Source organism: Schistocerca nitens, chromosome 6 (genome assembly GCF_023898315.1).
Source record: "Schistocerca nitens isolate TAMUIC-IGC-003100 chromosome 6, iqSchNite1.1, whole genome shotgun sequence".
NCBI lineage: Eukaryota > Metazoa > Arthropoda > Insecta > Orthoptera > Acrididae > Schistocerca > Schistocerca nitens.
The window spans coordinates 413,789,324-413,811,116 of record NC_064619.1 but is presented as its reverse complement, the minus strand read 5'-3'; the positions used below and the strand labels follow the sequence as shown (position 1 = coordinate 413,811,116).

The following is a 21,793-nucleotide window of genomic DNA, read 5'->3' as shown; positions in this document are numbered from 1 at the left end:
GCATGTACTCTTTAACAGGATCAGTAGTAATATGCTTTCAAAAATGACATAGACTGATCGGGTACCTAAAGATGAGCCCCCCAGGATTCGAAATGCGTTGTGTATTGAAATAAAAATCACAATTTGTGACTGAAAGTGGTTGATTTTATTTTTTACAAAAGTAAAAGTCTCAGCAGCAACATTGACAACAATGGGCAGAATTAAGATTGGCTTTGTTGAGTTTTTGTTTCTCCTAAGAGGTTTTTGGTCAGTACACTCCTACAGCAGTTGCACATGTTGAATAGCTGTTTGTTCTTAAAGACTGGTCTGTTCAGATAATTGGAGCTTTAAGTGAAAACACATTTTAATGTAGCGGGAGGTGATTAAATGTTTTAAAGTTTGTCTTTCAAAAGCAGTGTGCTGTATGCCTTCAACCAACCTCCCCCTGTCTTTCTCTCTCCCTTCCCATACCCCCTCTCTCCTCCCTATCCCCTCCCACTCCCATAGAATGTACAATTGCTGATTTATAATGTCAATAAGTTTCTTTGTCTAATTCTAACTTTTTGTGATCTAAGGTTATTAAAAATTCCATTTGTTACAGTGCATACTGTGGGAGCCTGTGGATAGCAGCTTTGTATTGCAGCAGTAGGATGGCAGAGATACTGAATCACCCTGAAGAAAGTATCCATTATTCTGAAATACTGGCTCGGGCAAAGGAGGCATTTAATTCGAAGCTGTGGAATGGTATTGTCTTTCATAATTATGTTTGGGTTTGATGATATGTAAACTGAATAATTTGTCTTGAAATATGCTGATAGTTAGGTGGAGGAAGAGGAGGAGTAGAAATGTTACACAGACCACTTTCTTGGGCACAGAAGCCTCAGTTTTTAAATGGAACTCCCAAACTTTGCAGTGTGACAGACCCTGAAATCAAAAGACGGTGTGCTATGTTACCGTAGAGGTTTTTGTTTACTGTTCAGAAAAGCATTGCACTAACCACAATGCAGACCGACTGTGAATGCTGTTTGTGAGTGTGTGGTTAAGTAAGTGCTGTTTGTAAGCTGCTGTGACTCACTCTTACTGATGCCATGCTATTTAAAGTTACTCTTAATGTGTTCAGTGAACTTCCAAGAGCTGCATACTAAAGATATCAGAGGTACTTTGAATGCCATCCAAACCCCAGTAATCCAAACATGAAAAATGTTAGTCTAAGTATGGAAAACTATGCAATAACCTGCTGTACATACACACTATTTTAATTTACTCAGTAAAATAAACAAGTATTAGAAAATTGGCAAGAAAACATTAGATGTAAACAATGCATAAAAATTAAAGAAAAGCTGTCAAACTTTCTAAAATACAGCAGAAATTTTATCCCTACTTTTTAGATGACAAAAACTAATTGTTTTTTGGTGTAATGAAGGCAGTCTGTTATGACGCATAGTTGCGCCATTGTCTCATAAACATCAAATCAGCAGGTGTAGCTCCAAATAAAGTAGTGCGAGGTCAAGGGCTTCTGCTGCATCACTGTGTGGCACCAGCTCTCCTTTGTCACTTTCAGGCTCATTGTCACTTCTGTCAAAGCAGTCCACTTCTTCCTGGTCTTAAGTCACAGCAGCAACTAAATCAGCATCAGTACGGTTCTCCACACATGCCTCATCCATTGCCATCCACTCATCTACGTCTCCTTTACTAGTTCCTTCACATCCAGGAATTGTCTGTATCATTTGTAGTACATTTTCCTCTTCATTTTCAACTAGGTTGTACTAAAATTCAAGAGATGTCCACAGTTTTCTCCATGATTTTTTCAGAGTATTTTCTGAAATATTCTGCCATGCCTCAGTGGCCCAATAAACATCCTCCTTCACATTGGTCTTTTTTTATTTTGTCCACTAAAGGAACGCTATCATCTTGGACCAGCATTCTTAAATATTGTTTTCTGTAAATCAATTGTAATGTTTGCAGTATGCCCTGGTCCATCGGCTGTAGAAGTGTTGTAACATTCAGGGGCAAAAACTTTGCCACAATTCTCCATTGCAGAATTCCTCAGTGCTGGGGTGAGATGGCGTGTTATCAATCAAAAGGATTGCAAGGGGAGACAAATGATTTTCCTTAGAAAACCGTCGAACGGAGGGAACAAACTGGCCATGGAACCACTCTTTGAACAGCTTTCCATCCATCCATGCTTTTTTCTGGTTGCGATAATATATGGGAATGGACTTCATGTTGCAGTTTTTAAAAGCTCTGGGCCTAGAAGATTTGCCGATCAGCATTAAAGGCAGCTTGTGATTACCAGCAGCATTGCTGCACGCTAATAAAGTCGCATCATCCTTGCACATTTTAAAACCAGGACCATGGTCTTCTGCTTTTGATGCTAGGCTTTTTGTTGGCAATTCCCTAATATTAAGGTCAGTCTTGTCAGCACTATAAATTTGTTTGGGAGAACACTTTCCCTCTCGTATCATTTTTTTCAAACTCATCCAAGTATTCCTTCACTGCATCATGCTCAGAAGACAGCTTCTCTCCAATAATTGTTAGCTGATGGATTCCATGACGTTTTTTGAATCTATCCAACCAACCCGTACTCACACTAAAAGATTCGTCACCATTCATTAATTTGTTCAGGTAAGCAGCCTTCTCCTGAACCAGTGCTCCACTCAAAGGAGTTCCCCTTTCACTTTCCTTTGTAAACCAAAGGAAAAGAGCTTAATCCTCTTTATCGTCCTGGGACTGTTTCAAAGCCTGCCGGATTTCAAGCGTTTTTCCTGAAGATGTTGCAGAGGACTGTTCAAGCTTCACTTGGTTCTTCTTCCAATCACAAATGGTTGCTTTACCAACACCCAGTTCTGTTGCCAGTTTGGATACATTCTCACCAGTGTCAATCCACTTCAGAGCATTCAGTTTTTCTTTGAGAGTTAAAGTCGTATGTTTCCGTTTACTCATGACAAAAATGCATACACCACTACACCTGAACGAAGACAATAAAACGTTACTCATACCAGTGATTGATAACTAACGTAACCAAGCGCTTTGTGAGCCAACTGGCAGTGCACTGACCTCAGACATTACAAAGGTCTCAACAGTGCACAACAACAAGGGCAGCAAGATGTATTAAATTCCCTCAGACTTCAAGAAGAATATAATAATTCCAATCAAAGAAATCAGGTGTTGACAGATGTGAAAATTACAGAACTATCAGTTTAATAAGTCACAGCTCCAAAATACTAACACGAATTCTTTACAGACGAATGGAAAAACTGGTTGAAGCCGGCCTCGAGGAAGATCAGTTTGGATTCCGTAGAAATGTTGGAACACTTGAGGCAATACTGACCCTACGACTTATCTTAGAAGAAAGATTAAGGAAAGGCAAACCTACGTTTCTAGCATTTGTACGCTTAGAGAAAGCTTTTGACAATGTTGAGTGGAATACTCTCTTTCAAATTCTGAAGGTAGCAGGGGTAAAATACAGGGAGTGAAAGGCTATTTACAATTTGTACAGAAACCAGATGGCAGTTATAAGAGTCGAGGGACATGAAAGGGAAGCAGTGGTTGGGAAGGGAGTGAGACAGGGTTGTAGCCTCACCCTGATGCTATTCAATCTGTATATTGAGCAAGCAGTAAAGTAAATGAAAGAAAAGTTCGGAGTAGGTATTAAAATCCATGGAGAAGAAATAATAACTTTGAGGTTCGCCGATGACATTGTAATTCTATCAGAGACAGCAAAGGACTTGGAAGAGCAGTTGAACGGAATGGACAGTGTCTTGAAAGGAGGGTATAAGATGAATATCAACAAAAGCAAAACGAGGATAATGGAATGTAGTCGAATTAAGTCGGGTGATGCTGCAGGAATTAGATTAGGAAATGAGACACTTAAAGTAGTAAAGGAGTTTTGCTATTTGGCGAGCAAAATAACTGATGATGGTCGAAGTAGAGAGGATATAAAATGTAGACTCGCAATAGCAAGGAAAGCATTTCTGAAGAAGAGAAATTTGTTAACATCGAGTTTTGATGTAAGTGTCAGGAAGTTGTTTGTGAAAGTATTTGTATGGAGTGTAACCATGTATGGAAGTGAAACATGGACGATAAATAGTTTAGACAAGAAGACAATAGAAGCTTTCGAAATGTGGTGCTACAGAAGAATGCTGAAGATTAGATGGGTAGATCACACAACTAATGAGGAGGTATTGAATAGAATTGTGGAGAAGAGGAGTTTGTGGCACAACTTGACTAGAAGAAGGGATTGGTTGGTAGGACGTGTTCTGAGGCATCAAGGGATCACCAATTTAGTACTGGAGGGCAGCGTGGAGGGTAAAAATCGTAGAGGGAGACCAAGAGATGAAACACTAAGCAGGTTCAGAAGGATGTAGGTTGCAGTAGGTACTGGGAGATGAAGAGGCTTGCACAGGATAGAGTAGCATGGAGAGCTGCATCAAACCAGTCTCAGGACTGAAGACCACAAGAACAACAACATTTTAACTGTCTTGGTTAAAACCTGTCATCAATGCTGTGTACTGAGTTTTATCTATACTGCTTACACTGCATCTCAAAGCATAGTTTTAAGGTCTCGTCAAAGTTCTTGATTTTTAAGCATATAAACACGTATTCCAGAACATCACACACATTAAATTCTGAACAAAGCGCTGTGAACAACCACAAAATATTACTGATATTTGATTGTTGGAAATGTAATTCATCAGCAATCAATGTTAAGGCCAAGCATTTCAGTTAATCTAAATAGCCTGTGCAAGTTTCATTCAGAAAGCGTGATCTTATTGACACCTCATTTGCCTTCCTAGTGTCTTCAAAAAATTCCTAAGTTTAGTAGTTAATTCAAAGGAAGCCTCTTTGACAGTTAAATATCACACCAATTATATTTTTATGTGCAAGGTAGCTAGGCCTTGAAGAGATGAACTTCGTTCATGAAATATTTGAATTTTTCCTTAAATGGGCAATTAAAGATTTTGTTGCGATACTAGACCTCATGCTACCTATTTTCATGCCCCATTTGCCCACTTCTCACGCTTTATTTGGCTACGAAAATTCAGACAAATACTCACTGTGTAATTTATAGGGAGTCTTGTTTTGCTCTGTTCAAGCAGTTGTCCAAAACATTTCGAGTGTTAATCATATGACAAAATACATCCATTTTGCTTGCTGTCATTTCCAAAAACCTTGTTTCGATATCTTGAACCATTATGAAATACGACGAGATTCGGGAGCTATGCGAGCGACTTGTCCGCAGATATATAACAACCAATATCTCGAATGAAAAGAGATATCATTCCACTCTCAACCTTAAATACAATTCCAGTATGTTGGCTATATTTGATAGCGATAATGTATGGCCTAAAATGAACTGTGCTCAAAAGTCTATACAGTCATATACTTAGTCTCTAGCAGCACAGTAGCTATTATAAATAATGAAAATAAGTTCAGTGTTTAATTGAGTGAAGATATCAAGCTGTAAGATGTGGGAGAATCAAATTTTTTCACTGAATAAATTTCTTAAAATCAGATAAGTATTTCATAGCAGCTGCCATGTCTGCTCCAGAGTTTTGCCAAGAAGACTTGCAGCTGTCACTCTCACTGTTGCATGTGCTGCAGCGACAAGATTCAAATATTTTTGAATTCAAACATCACAAGTTGTAGCAGAAGACAGGCAGTGCCATGGATGTCGCTCACCTAGGACACGTCCATAACTATACCTGCAGGTGTGTTCTGTCATCTGAAGCTGCCGCGTGCTGTGAGTTGCTTGTATCGCTTATGTAGGATGCAGCCTTGGGCTTCCATATGCAAGAGGAGGAACATAATGTTGGTAACATTGATGAGCAACTACAAATTTTACATAAATTGTAAAAAGTAAATGTTTAGACAGTTTAGAACAGATGGAGATTTATATTAGTAGACAGAAGGGACGGGACCAACTCCTTAGTGAGCAAAACGAGTTTCCAACAGGTGAATATTTTAATATTTATGATGATATATCCAGTTGGGCATACTACAGACATGCTCCAACTGACAACGGGGCCTTCCTGTGACTGAATGCTACACTGTGCCATCTGGGTCACATTTTCAGTTCCTGGCATCTGCCCAGGAAATGTAATCACCTTGTAGCTGGAAGAGGAGTGCCAGCAAGCTGCAGCAGATGGACATTCTTTTCATCAAGTCTGTATTGTCTCTTCTAAGCTCATGGACAGTGGTAAACATCTAGCAGCTATAAGTCCAGCACTGTCAGTCATCAGAAATTTGTACCACAAAGATTTCTCCTCCATTTCTTTCATTTCAAAGACATTGCCCAGTTCTCAACACTGCTTTACTGATAAACCAACCTGTGCTCTATTTTTATATTTCACAAGTAACTGATTTAAATATTGCTGTGATATTCAAAAACAAAGATTGTCTTACAGATGACACCCACATCTAGAGCAAAGAGTGGGGAAGGAAAAAGCACACTTAGGTGTATTTATATATTGTGCTGATTTTTGGTATTACATTCAGTGTGACAATCCATGAACATTTCTTCACCAAATTTGGCTCTTAGGCATTATGCTATCCTTAGGAAGTTGCAGGCAAGCAACTCCCTCCTGGAGTTGGGTGGAGTTGCAAACAATATAGGTAGCCCACTTGTTGCTGAAATCCTTTATTAATAATCATAAAGAAATATAGAGCAGTGTGTGTGCAGCAAGCAGGTGGCGGGTGATGGCCTGTAGACCTGAACATGCTAGCACATACATGCCGATGCAAGTGTTCCTCGAGGAGGGCAATGTACAGCGTTCTGGAACCTCTGCATTGCAGCAAGTGATGCTGTCTACAGGGTGGTTTAGTGACAAATGGTGCCAAGGGATATGCAGGACTGCCCCAGGCATTAACTAGATTCTGAGGACAGGTGGTGCAGAGCTGACTAGACCCCTCAATGTGTGTTTCAGACAATCGGAGGGGGGGGGGGGGGGGGGTCAGTGTTGCACATCCAATCTTGTAATACTTATCAAGATTGTTGGACCCATACCAGACAGAACTACCTGGGATGTTGCCGTTCAGAAAGGACAGCATGAATGATCATAAGGTTGTTTGACTCATGGAACACTGCTATGGAAATGCTGGAAAACGTGAAACAGCAGAAAATTGCCTACTATCTCGTGAATGCCAGCTTACAAAGCTCCAGATGTTGCTGCTGTAGGAGCCTTGAACATGTGACTATATAAATTACAGCAAACACTGAGGCTAAATGTCATTCTTCTTGAACTTATAGGTGGGAAGAATGGAAAGAATCACAAATGGGAAGTATGCTCTGCAAACTGCAGTTGTTTTTGGAGTGTGGGTGTTGATGTAGGTGTAAAGGTAATTGAAACATAATTGAAATTGGATCTGGTAATTTGTGGCATCATAAATTCATTACTTTCTTCTTTAAGTGTACTAATTAATCTCTGACCCATCAACCATCGTACTTTCCATGGTGTGGTGGCTTGCATGATTCAATAATACAGTAACCACACTGTAGGTGGAACCACATTGCCTGGTTATCTATAGACACCAGATCAACATGTGGTTCCTGAGGAATGGCAGCAGCCTTTTTAGCAGTGGCAAGGGCAAAAGTCTGAATGACTGACTGACCTGGCTTCATAACTTCAGCCAATGGGCACATTGTTATGTTGGTACTGTGAACAGCTGAAAGCAATGGGGAGCTATAGTGATTGCATTTCCTGGAGAGGTGCTGCTCTAGGTTTAATAATGTTGACATCTTCTTGGATAAAATATTCTGGAGGTAAAATAGTCTCCCATATAGATATCTAGGCAAGTGCTACTTGGAAGGAAAAACAAATCATGTATTCTATGAGTCAAAGCATGGAATTTTAGATCCATTAATCAAGTAAGTAGGTTAGAAAATTAAAAAAGAGAAATGAATAGATTAAAGTTAGATATGGAGGAATTAGGTTATTGATGAAGTGTGGTGACAGGGAGAGAGAGACTATGGTCAGGTGAGAACAGGGTTATCAACACAAAATCAAATAGGGGTAATGCAAAAGTGGAAGTAATAATGAGTAAGAAAATAGGATTTAGGGTGAGCTGCTGTGAAGACCATAATATATGGATTATTGTAGCTAAGATACACTAAGATACACACAAAGCCAAGCCCTTCATCGTAGTACAAGCTGATATGCATACTAGCTCTGCAGCTGATGAAAAGAATGAAAAAATGTGCAATGACTAAAGAAATTATTCAGATCATTAAAAAAGTCAAGAATTTAACTGTGGTGGAGGATTGGAATTCGATAGTAGGGAAAAGAAGAGAAGGAAAAATAGAGAATCTACTGGTAGAATTTTGCAGAGAACATATTGTAATCACTGCAAACACCTAGTTTAAGAATCATTAAAGTTAGTTATATGCTTGGAAGAGACCTGAAAGCACTGGAAAATTTGACAGATTATTTAATGGACAGAGTTTTTGAGCCGGCCGCAGTGGCCGAATGGTTCTAGGCGCTTCAGTCCGGAACCGCGCTGCTGCTATGGTTATAGGTTCAAAGTCTGCCTATGGCAGGGATGTGTGTGATGTCCTTAGGTTAGTGTAAGTAGTTCTACATCTAGGGGACTGATGACCTCAGATGTTAAGTCCCATAGTGCTTAGAGCCATTTGAACCATTTTGAGAGATTTTGAAACCTGATTTTAAACTGTAGATGATTTCCTGTGGGCAGATATGGATTCTGACAATAATTTATTGAACTGCTGATTAAAATGGAAGAAACTGCAGAAAATTAAGAAATGAAGGCAATGGGACCTGAAAAATTTGATGTAATTGGAGGTTGTTGAGAGTTTCTAAGGGAGCATTAGACAAGTATTGGCTGAAACAGGGGAAAGGAATACAATAGAAGACAAATTGGAACTTTGAGAGATGAAATAGTGTAGGCAGCAGCAGAGCAACTAAGCAAAAAGACAAGACCGTGTAGAATCCCTTGGATAACACATGAGATATTGAATTTATTTGACAAAAGGAGAAAACATAAAAAGTTGAGCAGGCAAATGAGGTTTACAGGTGCCTCAAAAATGAGATGGACAGGAAGTGCAAAATGGCTGGTAGGGAAATGGAAAGTTGTAGAAGCTCGAATGGCTGTGAGAAAGATTGATGCCAAATACAAGAAAATGAAAGGAAACTTTAGGGGACATTGATGCAATTGTATGGATGTTAGAGTTCACATGACAAGTTAGTACTAAGCAACGGAAGACTGGAACATGTAGGAATAATTAACTTAAATTTAGTTTCTGTGTCTTTGTTTCCCTATGATGTGGTGTATTTAGTATCCTGGATTATCTCCTGATGCTTTCCAGGTATATCTACTGCTGTCGGGAACTTCACCATATAAGGGGCATTCAAATGAAACATGGTCACTAGTGTAAAGTAACAGTAACAATTTTATTAACTCAAAAATGTAGTTATACACAGTACACATACTCAAAAATAGTCGCCAAAACTATTGGCACATTTATCCCATTGCGACAGTAGCCGGTCGATTCTGTCCTTGAAGAAGCTCATAGGCTGCTGTCGGGTTCAGGCCTGGACCCAGTCACACACTTCATCGTCTGTTGTGAATCTACGTCCAGGAATAACTTGTTTTAGAGGTCCAAACACATCAAAGTCACATGGTGAAAGGTTTTGACAGTATGGTCGATGTTCTGGATGTTCCAGCGTTTCCCACTGAAACTGCTGCATTGTTGTCTTTGCAGCATTGGCCGTGTGTGGGCATTATGGTGTGGGTGGTTCCCATGCTAATACCCAGTAACTGAAGGATCTTGTCCACAGTGATTCTGTGGTTGTCCAAGACTTAAGCATTCACTTCTGCAACAATTTCCGGTGTGATGACATGATGAGCCTGTCCAGGGCAAGCATCATCTTCCAGTGACTCAGGCCCCTCAAGAAATCATTTGCACCATTCCACAACACTTGAATGACTCAGACTGTACTCACTGTACATAGTCTTCATCCATCGATAGATTTCACAGCCTCCAACTCCGTCTGCTGCCACAAATCGCATCACTCCACGTTCCTGCTTACTAGCCTGCATGTTCGCTAGTGGATGATAACTTGTGTGACCATATTCTCTTCGGCGTGAAACCACACTGGCGCTATGCAACATCAAACGGTGTGCACATGTCAGTCTATCTACCAATAGTGGCGCCACCATACCCGCAGTTACGTGATGCTGCCTTACGTATAAGCCAAAAGTAGACGCACCGACCAGGTTTCATTTGAAAGAACATCATAGCACTTACAGAATTTCAGAAGCCTTTTGTTTCTGCAGTTTATGTTCCCCAAAATCCCAGGTGGGGAAGTTCCTCTATTTGATCATAAATTTATTCAATTACCTCGTCTTTGCTGTTCATCATTAATTAAACATATTACAGTCTTTAGTTCTATCATCGGTAGTCAATCATTAACATTTTATGTATTAATCACATTGTTCTTCAATTTAACCCTTAGAACAATTGCTACAATACATGATTCAAAGTTTTCTTTCCCAGTTACTTTTAGTAACATTCTTGTATTCAATACATTCCTTACTACTTTTTTCTGTTATGGAAGGATTTTTTTTGTATAAAACTGCTGTTGTCCACTCCGTATCCTGAGCTCCTAACCCAATCGTGATCAGTAAACTGATTTCCTTCTTTTCTTCTGCCCGTTTATTCCTGGCTGTAGAACTTGAGATATTCTGAAGGCACTGTATGCAGTGGTTTTTCCTTACCTTACACATCTAACAGGTTTTGATGTTCATGGAGGTTCATTTTCTCATAATTAAAACAAGACGGTGCAATAGTGTCCTCATGGCTGTCAATAAGGAATGAGACCACTCTTATTGGCAGTCATGTGGTCCCTATTATACTGGCTGCCTAACGTGTTCATCCACTCACCACCATAAGGTTTAAGTTGGGAACAACACTTCATTAGGAACAGGATATAGTAACATTTCTTCTTCCTTCTGTTCAGTGTAATTTTTGGAGTGTTTCACTTCACATCGCTGTGGTCTGCTGCCTTTTGCTTCAGAGTTATTCCTAAGTTAATTTCAATTGGGAGAGGATCTAAGCCCAGTGTATCATTCCTAACTGCCCAGTAAGCTAAAGTAGCTAATTCTGGTGAACATATCGTTAGGTCTATTCTAATGGCCGGTTTCCAGGTGCTTTAGATGTAGGTTTTCATACAAATTTGAAACATTTACTTTAGTATTAAGTGAATAATTTTGGATGTTTTCAGTTCACATATATTTAGTAGTGCCATATCTCCTCAGGGAATTAAAAGTTAAAAGTTTTATCTTCTATTCATTTTCAAAATGCATAAAGTCCATATCACGCATACATTTCAGGTATACAAGTTTTGAATTTTAATGTTATTTTAAGTGCATTACATTACTGCATTAACAGTATACACATATATTGGTGTCCACATAACCTTAGTGACTCTTGTGGTCTGTAGTTAACAGTCTAGATAATTTTTTTAAAAACATCATAAATAACCATGAGCGAGAAGTGTTTAAGATGCTGTAGGAAAGTTAATTCTGGAATTCCATGCAGCTGTTTTGACGGGTGGTTACATTGGGGGAAATGTTGTAGCATGGGAATTAGTGAAGTAAATGGGTGTCTTCCATGGTGTTGCAAAATGTGCTCAAGGAATAGGAAAATAGCTGAACATGAAAGGAAGAGGATAGCCTTTAAGGCTGAACTGGATAGTGCTATGGAGGAACTGATGAGGTTAAGGGGGAGAAAGGTAAAGACTGGTGGGAAATGGTAGCAAGGAACAGGGGCTACAGAGAGAGATCAGTATCTGACAGTTTCGTCATTGGCACAAACAATAGATTTGCCTTGCTGCCTTTGTTGACTAAGGAAGAGGTTCAAATAGATGTAGGTGTAGTTAATACTCAACAGGCTTTCACTGAGAAACCAACTGTTTCATTAAAAAAAGTAGAAAATCAGAGGAAAGATCTATGGTTAGGTTGTAACCATGGAAGAGGTATGGGCCAGATCTTACAGGAAAAATCAGGTGACAGATACCAGATCACAAGCTTTTTCAAATGCAGTGTGATCAGTCCCAACTGAACAGTTCTGTTAAGAAGGTCAACATAGAGTTAGATCAACTGCTTCGGGTGGCTGCTTTGTCAAGCATGGGTTTGGTTCCTGTTGATATCATTGGTAGGTGGGACTTCACAAGGCTAGGTCTGCATCTCAGTAGGAAAGGGAAGGGTAAATTGACCAGGATGATAGAAAAATCTTGTGTGTGTGTGTGGGGGGGGGGGGGGGGTCTTTCTGATCATTATGTACAGCTAGTTACAGTATATGACATAGCTCCATACGGTTATACAAAACAGTCCTGCAAAATATTACATTCAGTTAATGATTTAACAATTGCAAATTTTAGGGAAATCTTGCAACAGACTGGGATGAGGTGTACAGGGAACCTGATGCTAATTTGAAATTTAACCTATTTCATGATACCTTTGTATGTTTGAAAACAGTTACACTAAGAAAACAGTGAAACATAATTGTAAGAAACCATCTAAAAAGGCATGGCTTACTAAAGGGTCAAAAATATCTGTAAACAGAAAATGGAAATGTATCTTATACTAGAAGGAGTAATGATCCAGAAACAGTGTGACATTATAAAAACTACTGCACCATATTAAGAAATGTTATTAAAAAGTCCAGAAGCATGTGCATTATGTCTGTGATTAGCACCTCTCATAATATAATTAAAATAATTCAGAATATTATTAAGAGGGAAACAGAGCAATGGAGAACACAGGAGGACTGTATTTGTATCAAAATCAGTGAAAAGTTTGTTAACAAAAAGTCAGAACTAGCAAATATTTCTGATAACAATTTTTAAGTGTTGTAGTGAAAATAGGATACACCTGTTCATTATAAAATACGAGGCTGTATATGGAAGAGGTAACATGCGTGCAGTTTGATAAAACTGTAATTCAGCTCACCTCTCCCACTGAAATTAAGAAAATAATAAATTCACTCAAAAGTAAAATATCACATGAAATTGATGGCATTTCCAACAGAGTACTAAAAGTTTATTCCAATAGGTAAGTAGGATTCTCAGCCACATATGTAGTAGCACACTGAAACAGGAAATTTTTCCATATAGACTGAATATGCTATTGTTAAATCATTCCATAAAAAGGGAGATAAGTCTGTTGCTAACAACTGCTACCTAATCTCAGTTCTTACAGCTTCATCCAAAAATCCTGAAGAAATAATGAATTCAAGAGTAGCTTCACACATTTGTAAAAATGAAGTACGAACAAAATGTCAGTTTGGTTTTCAGAAAAGCTTTTTATCGGAAAATACTATATATGCTTTTACTGGTCAAATATGAAACGCTCTGAATAATGAAACATCACCTATTGGGATTTTTTGTATTCTCTTGTAGATAAGTTTAAGTATTGTGGTATAAGTGGAACAGTGCACAAATGGTTTAATTCATATTTAACTGGAATAATGTGGAAGGTTGAAACTAAGAGCACAGATAGTCTGCAGAAAGTCAGTAGAGTCCTCTAACTGGGGAGGCATCAAGAATGGTGCCCACAGTGTCAGTTTTGGGTCCCTTATTGTTCTTAATATGTATTGATGAATTTTTCCACTTTGTATTCATGAAGATGCAAAGCTATTTCTTTTTACAGATGATACGTGTGTAGTAATCACAACTGACAAACAAGAAGTAGTAGAGGAAATTGTAAATTATGTCTTTCAGAAAATTATTAAGTGGTTATTTGTGAATGGACTTTCACTAAATTGTGAGAAAACACTATGTATACAATTCTGTACAGTAATAAATATAGACGTTGAACAGAAGTATGTTGCTAAGGCAGAAAATTGAAAATTTGTGTGTGTGTGTGTGCAGTGATGAGAAATTTAAGTGGAAGCAACACAGGATGATATGCTGAAACGTTTGAATTCAGCTGTGTATGCTATTAGGGTTATTGCAGATTTTGTTTATAGATACATCAGTAAATCACCCTCTTATACTTCTTTCATTCATTGCTTGCATATGGCATCATATTTTTGGGTGACTCATCATTAAGAGAAAAAGTATTCATTGCACAAAAGTGTATAATCAGAATAATAACTGGGACCCACCCAAGATCATTTGTGAACATTTATATAAGGAACTAATGATACTCACAGTACTTTCACAATACTTATATTCAGTAATGAAATTTGTTATTAATAACCCATCCCAGTTCCAAAATAATGGGAAAGTGCACAGCTACAACACTAAAAGAAAGGATGATCTTCATTATTTTGGGTTAAATCTGACTTTGGAACTGAAAGGAGGGAACTATGCTGCCACAAAATTTTTTGGTCATTTACCGAATAGCAGTAAAAGTCTGACAGATACTAAACAACATTTAAAAACAAATTAAAAGAATTTCTGAATGAATTTTTAGACATGAAGTAGTAAATATTAAAAAAACACAAAGGAGGAAAGATTGCATCTTGTAAAGAAACCTTATGTTAAACTGACACATTCCACATCATATTCATGTTCTGTGGAACAAGAATTAATGTAATGTGATCACAATTTTTTTCTATCTTTGTCTGGCTTCAACTATATGTTTTCTGTTTGGCTTTTGTGTAAGATGTTAAGTGACTGTATATCTGTTTTACCAACAAAAATACTCTTCTGGCTCCACTGATAAACTCTTTTTGCCTTTTGTAATCATAACTGCTATTCCAGTCTAATAATCACTAACTTCTGTATCTTTGTTGCCACTGACAAAAAGCTCAGTTTTCAGTTAATAAGATAAATATATTGTTCTTCCATATGAGCTGTTGCACCAGTTGTCAAGACATTTATCTAATCCCAATGAACAATGTGTCTTACCAGTGTTTTGATTTAACATCATATGACATAATTGATAGGGAGTGAGGTCCTGAATGATAGACTAGAAAAGAAGTGGTAAGCAAATTACAATTAATAGTTAAATTATTCTAAAGAGGTAGAAAAATACCCTTATTTGAAAGTTCTTAAAGGTATTATGGCTTTACAGTTCAGATGGTGTGTAGAAAGTGAGAAATCTGTAGTATTTTGTGTAGAAAGTAACTCACTGAAGCAAAGCAGGTTGCATCTTGAGTATGCTGAAAGTCTCTTGATCTTTTAGAATACTCTTCCCTTCTATAAGTAAACAGGGAAAGGGTAATCAGAATAGATCATAAAACCTTATTAAAAAACCAAGTCATTGAGAAGCACAAAGGGTTAATCTTTCCAATTGGTATTGTTTGTGTACATGGAGGAGGGAGATTTGATTATGATAACTGAAGCTTCTTTCAGATGTCTTTTTTTAAACACTGCCCTGTTTTGGTTATATGTGTAATGTTAGCAAGTATCTTAATATACACATAAATTTCATTGTATATCTTTGCATGCAACTGGAGCATGATTGACACTGCTGTTGGAAAGTGATTATAGCTTACAGTTTCATCCTCTTCTGTTCTCCAGTTATCACCCACAGGGATGAATCTGTTACCACAAAATGAGAACAAGTCATAATTTGATTTATTGTGCACTTTTAATGTTTAAAGCAGTAGTAATTAACAGCATATCTACCAACTGTATTATAAACTATATTATAAACAAATTTCTTATCAGCACTATTAATATTTTCTGTTTCTACAACACTAATTTTCTAATGTCCAGGAGAATATTACAACTTTGACGCATCCAATAGCAGCCAGTCAAAGTCAATTATGGCTGATCAGCTTTGTGGCCTTTGGTATTTGAGAGCATGCGGTGTAACAGAAGAGGTATGTTGTTAAGTTACTACTATAGTAAACACTCTCTCTCTCTCTCTCTCTCTCTGTGTGTGTGTGTGTGTGTGTGTGTGTGTGTGTGTGTGTGTGTGTGTTTTACCCAACATACATACCTAAATTGATCCTATCCTGTGACCTAGTTTTTAGTTGACATTGGGGATGCGTCAGGTGGAGCAGTTCAGAGGAACAAGGATGACAAGATAGGGAGAGTGAGATGAAGGGACATGAGGATGATATCTCATGCCATATTCACACATGTACATAGTGCATCATCCACCCCTACTAAAAGGAAGCTGCCCTCTGTTACTCAATAATAAGCCAGTGCTTCGGTCATCTTTCATCAAGCCCTGAAATGAAGAACATTCTTCCCAGCATCTTTCATACCTCTACCCAAAGTTGTGTGCCATCTCCACCCAATCCATGAAATATCTTGGTCCGTTTTTAAGATATGCATACTCCCAGCTCTGTGACTTGTAGGCCATATGCATGTGAAAGACTGTATCAAGATGTGTGTCATGTACTCACCTAGAATTTTCTACTATAGTCCTGTCACAGGTGTGCCCTTCCCCATCATCTCCCAAGTCAGGGGGCGCAGTGGTTAGCACACTGGACTCGTATTCAGTATGGCGAAGTTTCAGGCCCGCGTCTGACTATACTGACTTAGGTTTTCCGTGATTTCCCTAAATTGCTTTAGGCAAATGCCAGGATATCTCCTTTAAAAGGGCATGGCAGACTTCCTTCCCCATACTTCCCTAATCCGACGGGACTGATGACTTTCTATTTGGTCTCCTCCCCCAGAACGAATGAGTCAACCCCCACCAAAGACAGGACCAGCCGTGAAAGTATTCTTGTCATATAGGGATTGGACAAAAATATGTAAAACCCAAAAATACAACACAACTCATTACCTTGTCTAATACGGTGTAGGAAACCCATCGGCATTCAAAACAGCTCCCAGTTGTGGTGGGAATGGTTAAATACAGGTCCCATGTGGTTTTCAAGGTAATGTTATACCATTCTTCCTGCAAAATAGTGGCATGTTCAGATAATGATGATGGAGGTGGGTAGTGATCATGCACCATTCTTTCCAAACAAGACTACAAAGGCTCAATAATATTGAGGTCTGGTAACTGTGGTGGCTAGGATAGATGTAACAATTCATCCTTATTCTCACAAAACCAACCTTAGGTGATGCAGGCTGTGTGAACACGACTCCTGTCATCTTGGAACAAAGTGTCACCATTGAAGAAGAAATATTGTACCATGGGATGGACTTGATCATCTAAAATGGTCATGTAATCGTTGGCAGTAATAGTACCTTGCAGAGTAAGTATGGAGCCCATGGAATATCGTGATATGACTGCCCAAATCATCACCAAACCCATGCCATGTTTCAGTCTTGGGATGTAAACTCAACCACAAGGTGGAAACAGTGTGAAACATGACTCATCTGACCAAATGACTGTCTTCCATTGCTCCACAGTCCAGATTTTAAGGGCTCACCAGTATGTTTTCCAGTTACAGGCATTTGCACCACTGATGAGTAGTTTTGGAATTCCAGCTCATCCTGCAGTTCCCTGCTTCTGAGCTCTCTTCATGTTGTTTTGGTGCTGACAGGGTTCGTGAGTGTGACATTCAGTTCTGCAGAGAACTTTGCAGCTGTCACCCTCTTATTTGTTGTCATAATCCTCTCCAGGACCATCTTTCATAATCATTCAACATGCGCTTTTGTTGGTATTGTGACTTAGCGGATTGTTTTTCTGTGTTCCATATATGCAGTATAAATCTTGGATACACTGCCTCTCGATACACTGCCTCCCATGTACTGGGAACTTGGAACATATAAGTTTAAGCAATGAGCAGGGAGCATAAAATTATGAGGTGCATCCATAACAAGTAAGTTTCTCACTCGTCCCATAGTTTTCAAATCATCTGTTGTGCAAGTGACTGTTTGTACATGATAAAGTAATGCTATGGTATAGTGCATGTGCTAACAGAACTTCCCAAGATCTCACAATAGCTTTGATAGCTTTGTAGCAGCAGTTGAAAATGAAGGTTCATATTCCAGCTCCCACCCTGTGTCAAGTAAAGTCAGTGATAGTTTTTGAATGCACAGAACATAGCACCGATTGAAATTTGTCAGCTGTGCCAGGTCTGTGGACCTAACATAATAAGCAAGATAGTGCATCGCTGGTGCAGAGACTTTGCAGCAGGTCATCAAAATGTTCATGATGCTTAGTACATCGGGAGGCCATCCATCATTACAGACGACCTTGTGGAGCTTGTGCAGGGATACGTTATTGAAAATTGTTGCTTCACAATCGTGGAACTCGGCAGTCAGTTCCAACAAATTTACCACTTGTTGTTGCATGAAACTGTCATGGAGCACCTGTTATGGAAATTGTGCTCAAGGTGAGTGTCGAAGTAAATGACTCCACAACACAAAACAAAACACATGGGCAAGCTTGAGTTCTCTGCAGTGGTATCATGGTGATGGCAACAAGTTTCTAGACTGGATCATCATAGGTGATGAGATGTTGGTTGTACACAACATATCAGAAACCAAGCAGCAGTCACTGCACTGGTGTCACATAGTCTCCTTTGCAAGATAAACTTCAAGCCAACTGTGTTGGTGCAGAAAATAGTGGTTTCAGTGTACTGATACAGCCAGGGAGTCTCCTCACTAAATTCCGGAAGTCTCCTCACTAAATTCATGACCGGATATGAGATGGGGAATGTTAAGCAGGAGGGTGAGACAATGTAGCAATTCAGAACAAGTAGTGTGGGTTGTTCAGTGCCAATACTGTCTTGCTGCACAAAAAAATCCAACCATACATGGCTCGATATATGACAGAGCTGCTGGAAATGGCGGCTTGAAGGTGTTTGATTGTCCACCCTACAGTCTGAACAGATTTCCATCTGTTCCAGAAACTCAAGAAATTCGTGTCTGGTAGGAGTCAGCATTTTCAAACAGAGAGAGAGGCAGAGATGGGTGTCACATGGTGGTTCCAATCATCGACAGCAGATATCTATGACACAGAGATACAAAAGTTGGTCTCACAGTATGGCAAATGTCTGAATTCTGATGGTAAACACGTTGAAAATTAGCTCAACACTTCCTGTATCTGTTCCAATAAATCTTTCAGATAAATTGTGTTTTGTTTCTGTTCATGATCTCAGGGAAACGTACTTATTTTATATAAGTGATTGGAACAGTTTTCTTTGACTCATTCTTAATTACTATGTAAAAAGGTGATAATATCATAGATATTTAGAGAGGGAACTGTTAATAATTGCAGATTTTTAAGTAATGGGCATCACAATTTCCTTGGCTATACAGCATGTTTCTAGTAATTCTTTTCTGCTGTTTCAGTACACAGTATGTTACTCAAAATTCCCCAAACAAAATACTGAATCGGATAACTGATTGGAAGTAGCTATGGTTGGCACTTATTTTCTGAGTCCATGTCAGTGGCATTAGCTAATATTTGCAGTCCAGTTGCAAAGCTACATAATTTGTTTATAGATAACTCAGCTGTTTATTCCAGTTTAAATTCTTATCTAGGTTTAATCTTAAAATTTCACAGAATCCACTTTTTCTAGATCAAGATTTTTATGACTTATTTTAATTTCCTGGGATTTTGACTATTTTGGTCTGAACAGGATCATGTGGATTTTTGGGACATTCATGGTCAATCCACTGAGTTGAAACCATGTTTCTAGATGCTTTATCGTATTGATGATGCAGAAAGGGATGATTTCTGACTAGTGGTCTTCAGTTACCACATCATCTCTACATAGAATTTATGGGGCATGTTGTAGTGACCCCTTATCAGCTAGAAAGTCCGCACAACAGATAAGCGAGGTGGGCTGCCGATCTCCCTTCAAGAGCTTGTATCAAAACATCACCAGGGAATGTAAACATCAACAGACCTTCCAGTTAAACATGGCACTACTTTATGAAAAGCCATGTGACAGAGATCCACCAATTGGAACTTATGTGACTAAGTGTAGCACTCCACAGAATTGATGTTCTAAGCACGCCATCAGAGTCAGACCGGCAGTGTGTACCTACAGCTAGAACAGCTCCAGCCAATACCTTCGCCAGCTCTAGCCCAGTAGACACTTGCCGTAGTTTTCTATAAAAATTTGTATTTTGTTAGGCGTAATGTCACTTTGGAGTTGTATAGCATAGTATTTTGGTTGTTATTTCTTTTCATTCTCTTGTAACTTTTATCTGGCTTTTGCCACCACTAGAATTATTGTGTTTCTTGTTGTTCTTGAGTCTGGAAATCAGCGCATGCCAAGAAGGCGTTTTAGTTAAATAAAGTGTGTTCACACTTGATTGTTAAATCTTTCCTGCCGACCGCAGGACACTACAGGGCATTTACATTGATGGGCAAATCAATGAGGAAAAAACAAAATATGGCCTTGAAGCAGCCTTAAGGGACACCTTGCAGTACTGTTTTCATTTTGAAAGAATAATTTGCTGCATTTGAAGAAATAATCACCCTTTGTTTGCTCTTATACAGGTATGAAATAAGCTGACGTAGAATACTAACCTTCCGATGTAGAATACGACCCTTGATCCTATATCTGTCAAGTTTATAGCTAAGTACTGAGTCAAAGGCTTTTGTGAGGTTGCAAAAGATTCCTACAATTTTCTTCTTATTATGTAGTGGTATACTAATCTTATAGACAGACTTGTTAATTGCATCTATAGCGCTTTTTCCACTCTGGCAACCAAATGTGTTTTTCAAAATAACCTCATATTTGCCAGTAATATTTAGAATCTGGATGGCAGCACCTTTTCAAGGTGTTTCTGACAGGACTGGAAGAAGAGAGATGCTATGATGATTTCACATACCCTCTCTTGACCTATCTTTGAACAGCAGTTTTACTTCTGTACACTTTAGCACCTTTGGGAAACATCCATGTTCAAGAGATCGCTTTATTTTTATAGTATCATCTTATCTGTAATGCAAATTTAAGGAAATTTATGGTTATTCCATCCCAAATGTGCAGAATTTGTGTTTCTAAATGTAGATATAATATGTAAACAGTGGAAACTCCAGTTTGTAATATCAGCAATATAAGGAAAAGGATATATCATTACTAAGCATAAAGATGACACATTGAGTTGCAGACAGGCACAAAGAAAAGACATTTACACATTTAGTTTTTGGCAAAGCCTTCTTCCAAGAAGGGGAACATACACACATTCAGTCACACAAGAAAGCTTGCTTCTTGGGCACAATAGTACGATCTCTAGCATTCCTGTCCTAGCTGCTAGAGATGGTGTTCATCATGGTATGCGGAGAACATCGGAGGGCCGCATCTCATTTCATGGCATTTATTTCAGAAAATCGTAGTACTACTAAAGAAGTGGGTTAATTAAAGAACAGAATAGTACTGTGGAATGAGATGTGTGCTACTTAATTATTTTGAGATGTATCAACGGTACCACAATTGGCTGAAGTGAACACTTTCTCTTTGTGAATTAAACCTGGTGGACAGTCACAGCCATTGAAAGCACATATGTTCCAGCAAGATGGAGGAGCTAGGCATGAACCAAAACTTTTTGACAACTGCCCACTGTATGATTGAATGCCACCTGGTGGCACTATGGGCACATGTCACAGTAAGGAAAGTATAAAGTGGTGCAGAGTTCAATGGGGAATTGTTCTATTGATGATATTGGTTGCAAAGGGGGAAATCCATTGACATGAGCAGCTTTGACAAAATATAGATTGTTACAGCCTGATCTTGGGAAGAAATATGTTGAAAATGGTGAAGCTAATTGGCTGTTTCTGAGCAACTGTCATGAAGATCTATGGAAAATGCTGGGAGGACTATGAAACCACTGATGACAATAAGTTGTTGGATACCCATGCCTTATCACAGAATGTGGACATCAGAGGCTTGTGCTCTAGAAAGCAGGGAAGGTAGCAATATTTGGCAGTTATGATGACAGAGACAAGCATGCTGATGGAGATGAGTGTTTTGGTGCACACT

General features: G+C 38.7%; 1 protein-coding gene across 1 annotated transcript in view; it reads left to right on the top strand.

Annotated features, from left to right (window-relative positions):
- The window catches only part of LOC126263682 (non-lysosomal glucosylceramidase), a 257,286-nt gene that overhangs the window by 216,432 nt on the left and 19,061 nt on the right, over positions 1–21,793 (top strand). Inside the window, exons 13-14 of the mRNA XM_049960807.1 lie at positions 581–723; positions 15,666–15,772. Of these exons, the coding sequence (XP_049816764.1) occupies positions 581–723; positions 15,666–15,772 (250 nt within the window). The remainder of the gene's footprint in view (positions 1–580; positions 724–15,665; positions 15,773–21,793) is intronic.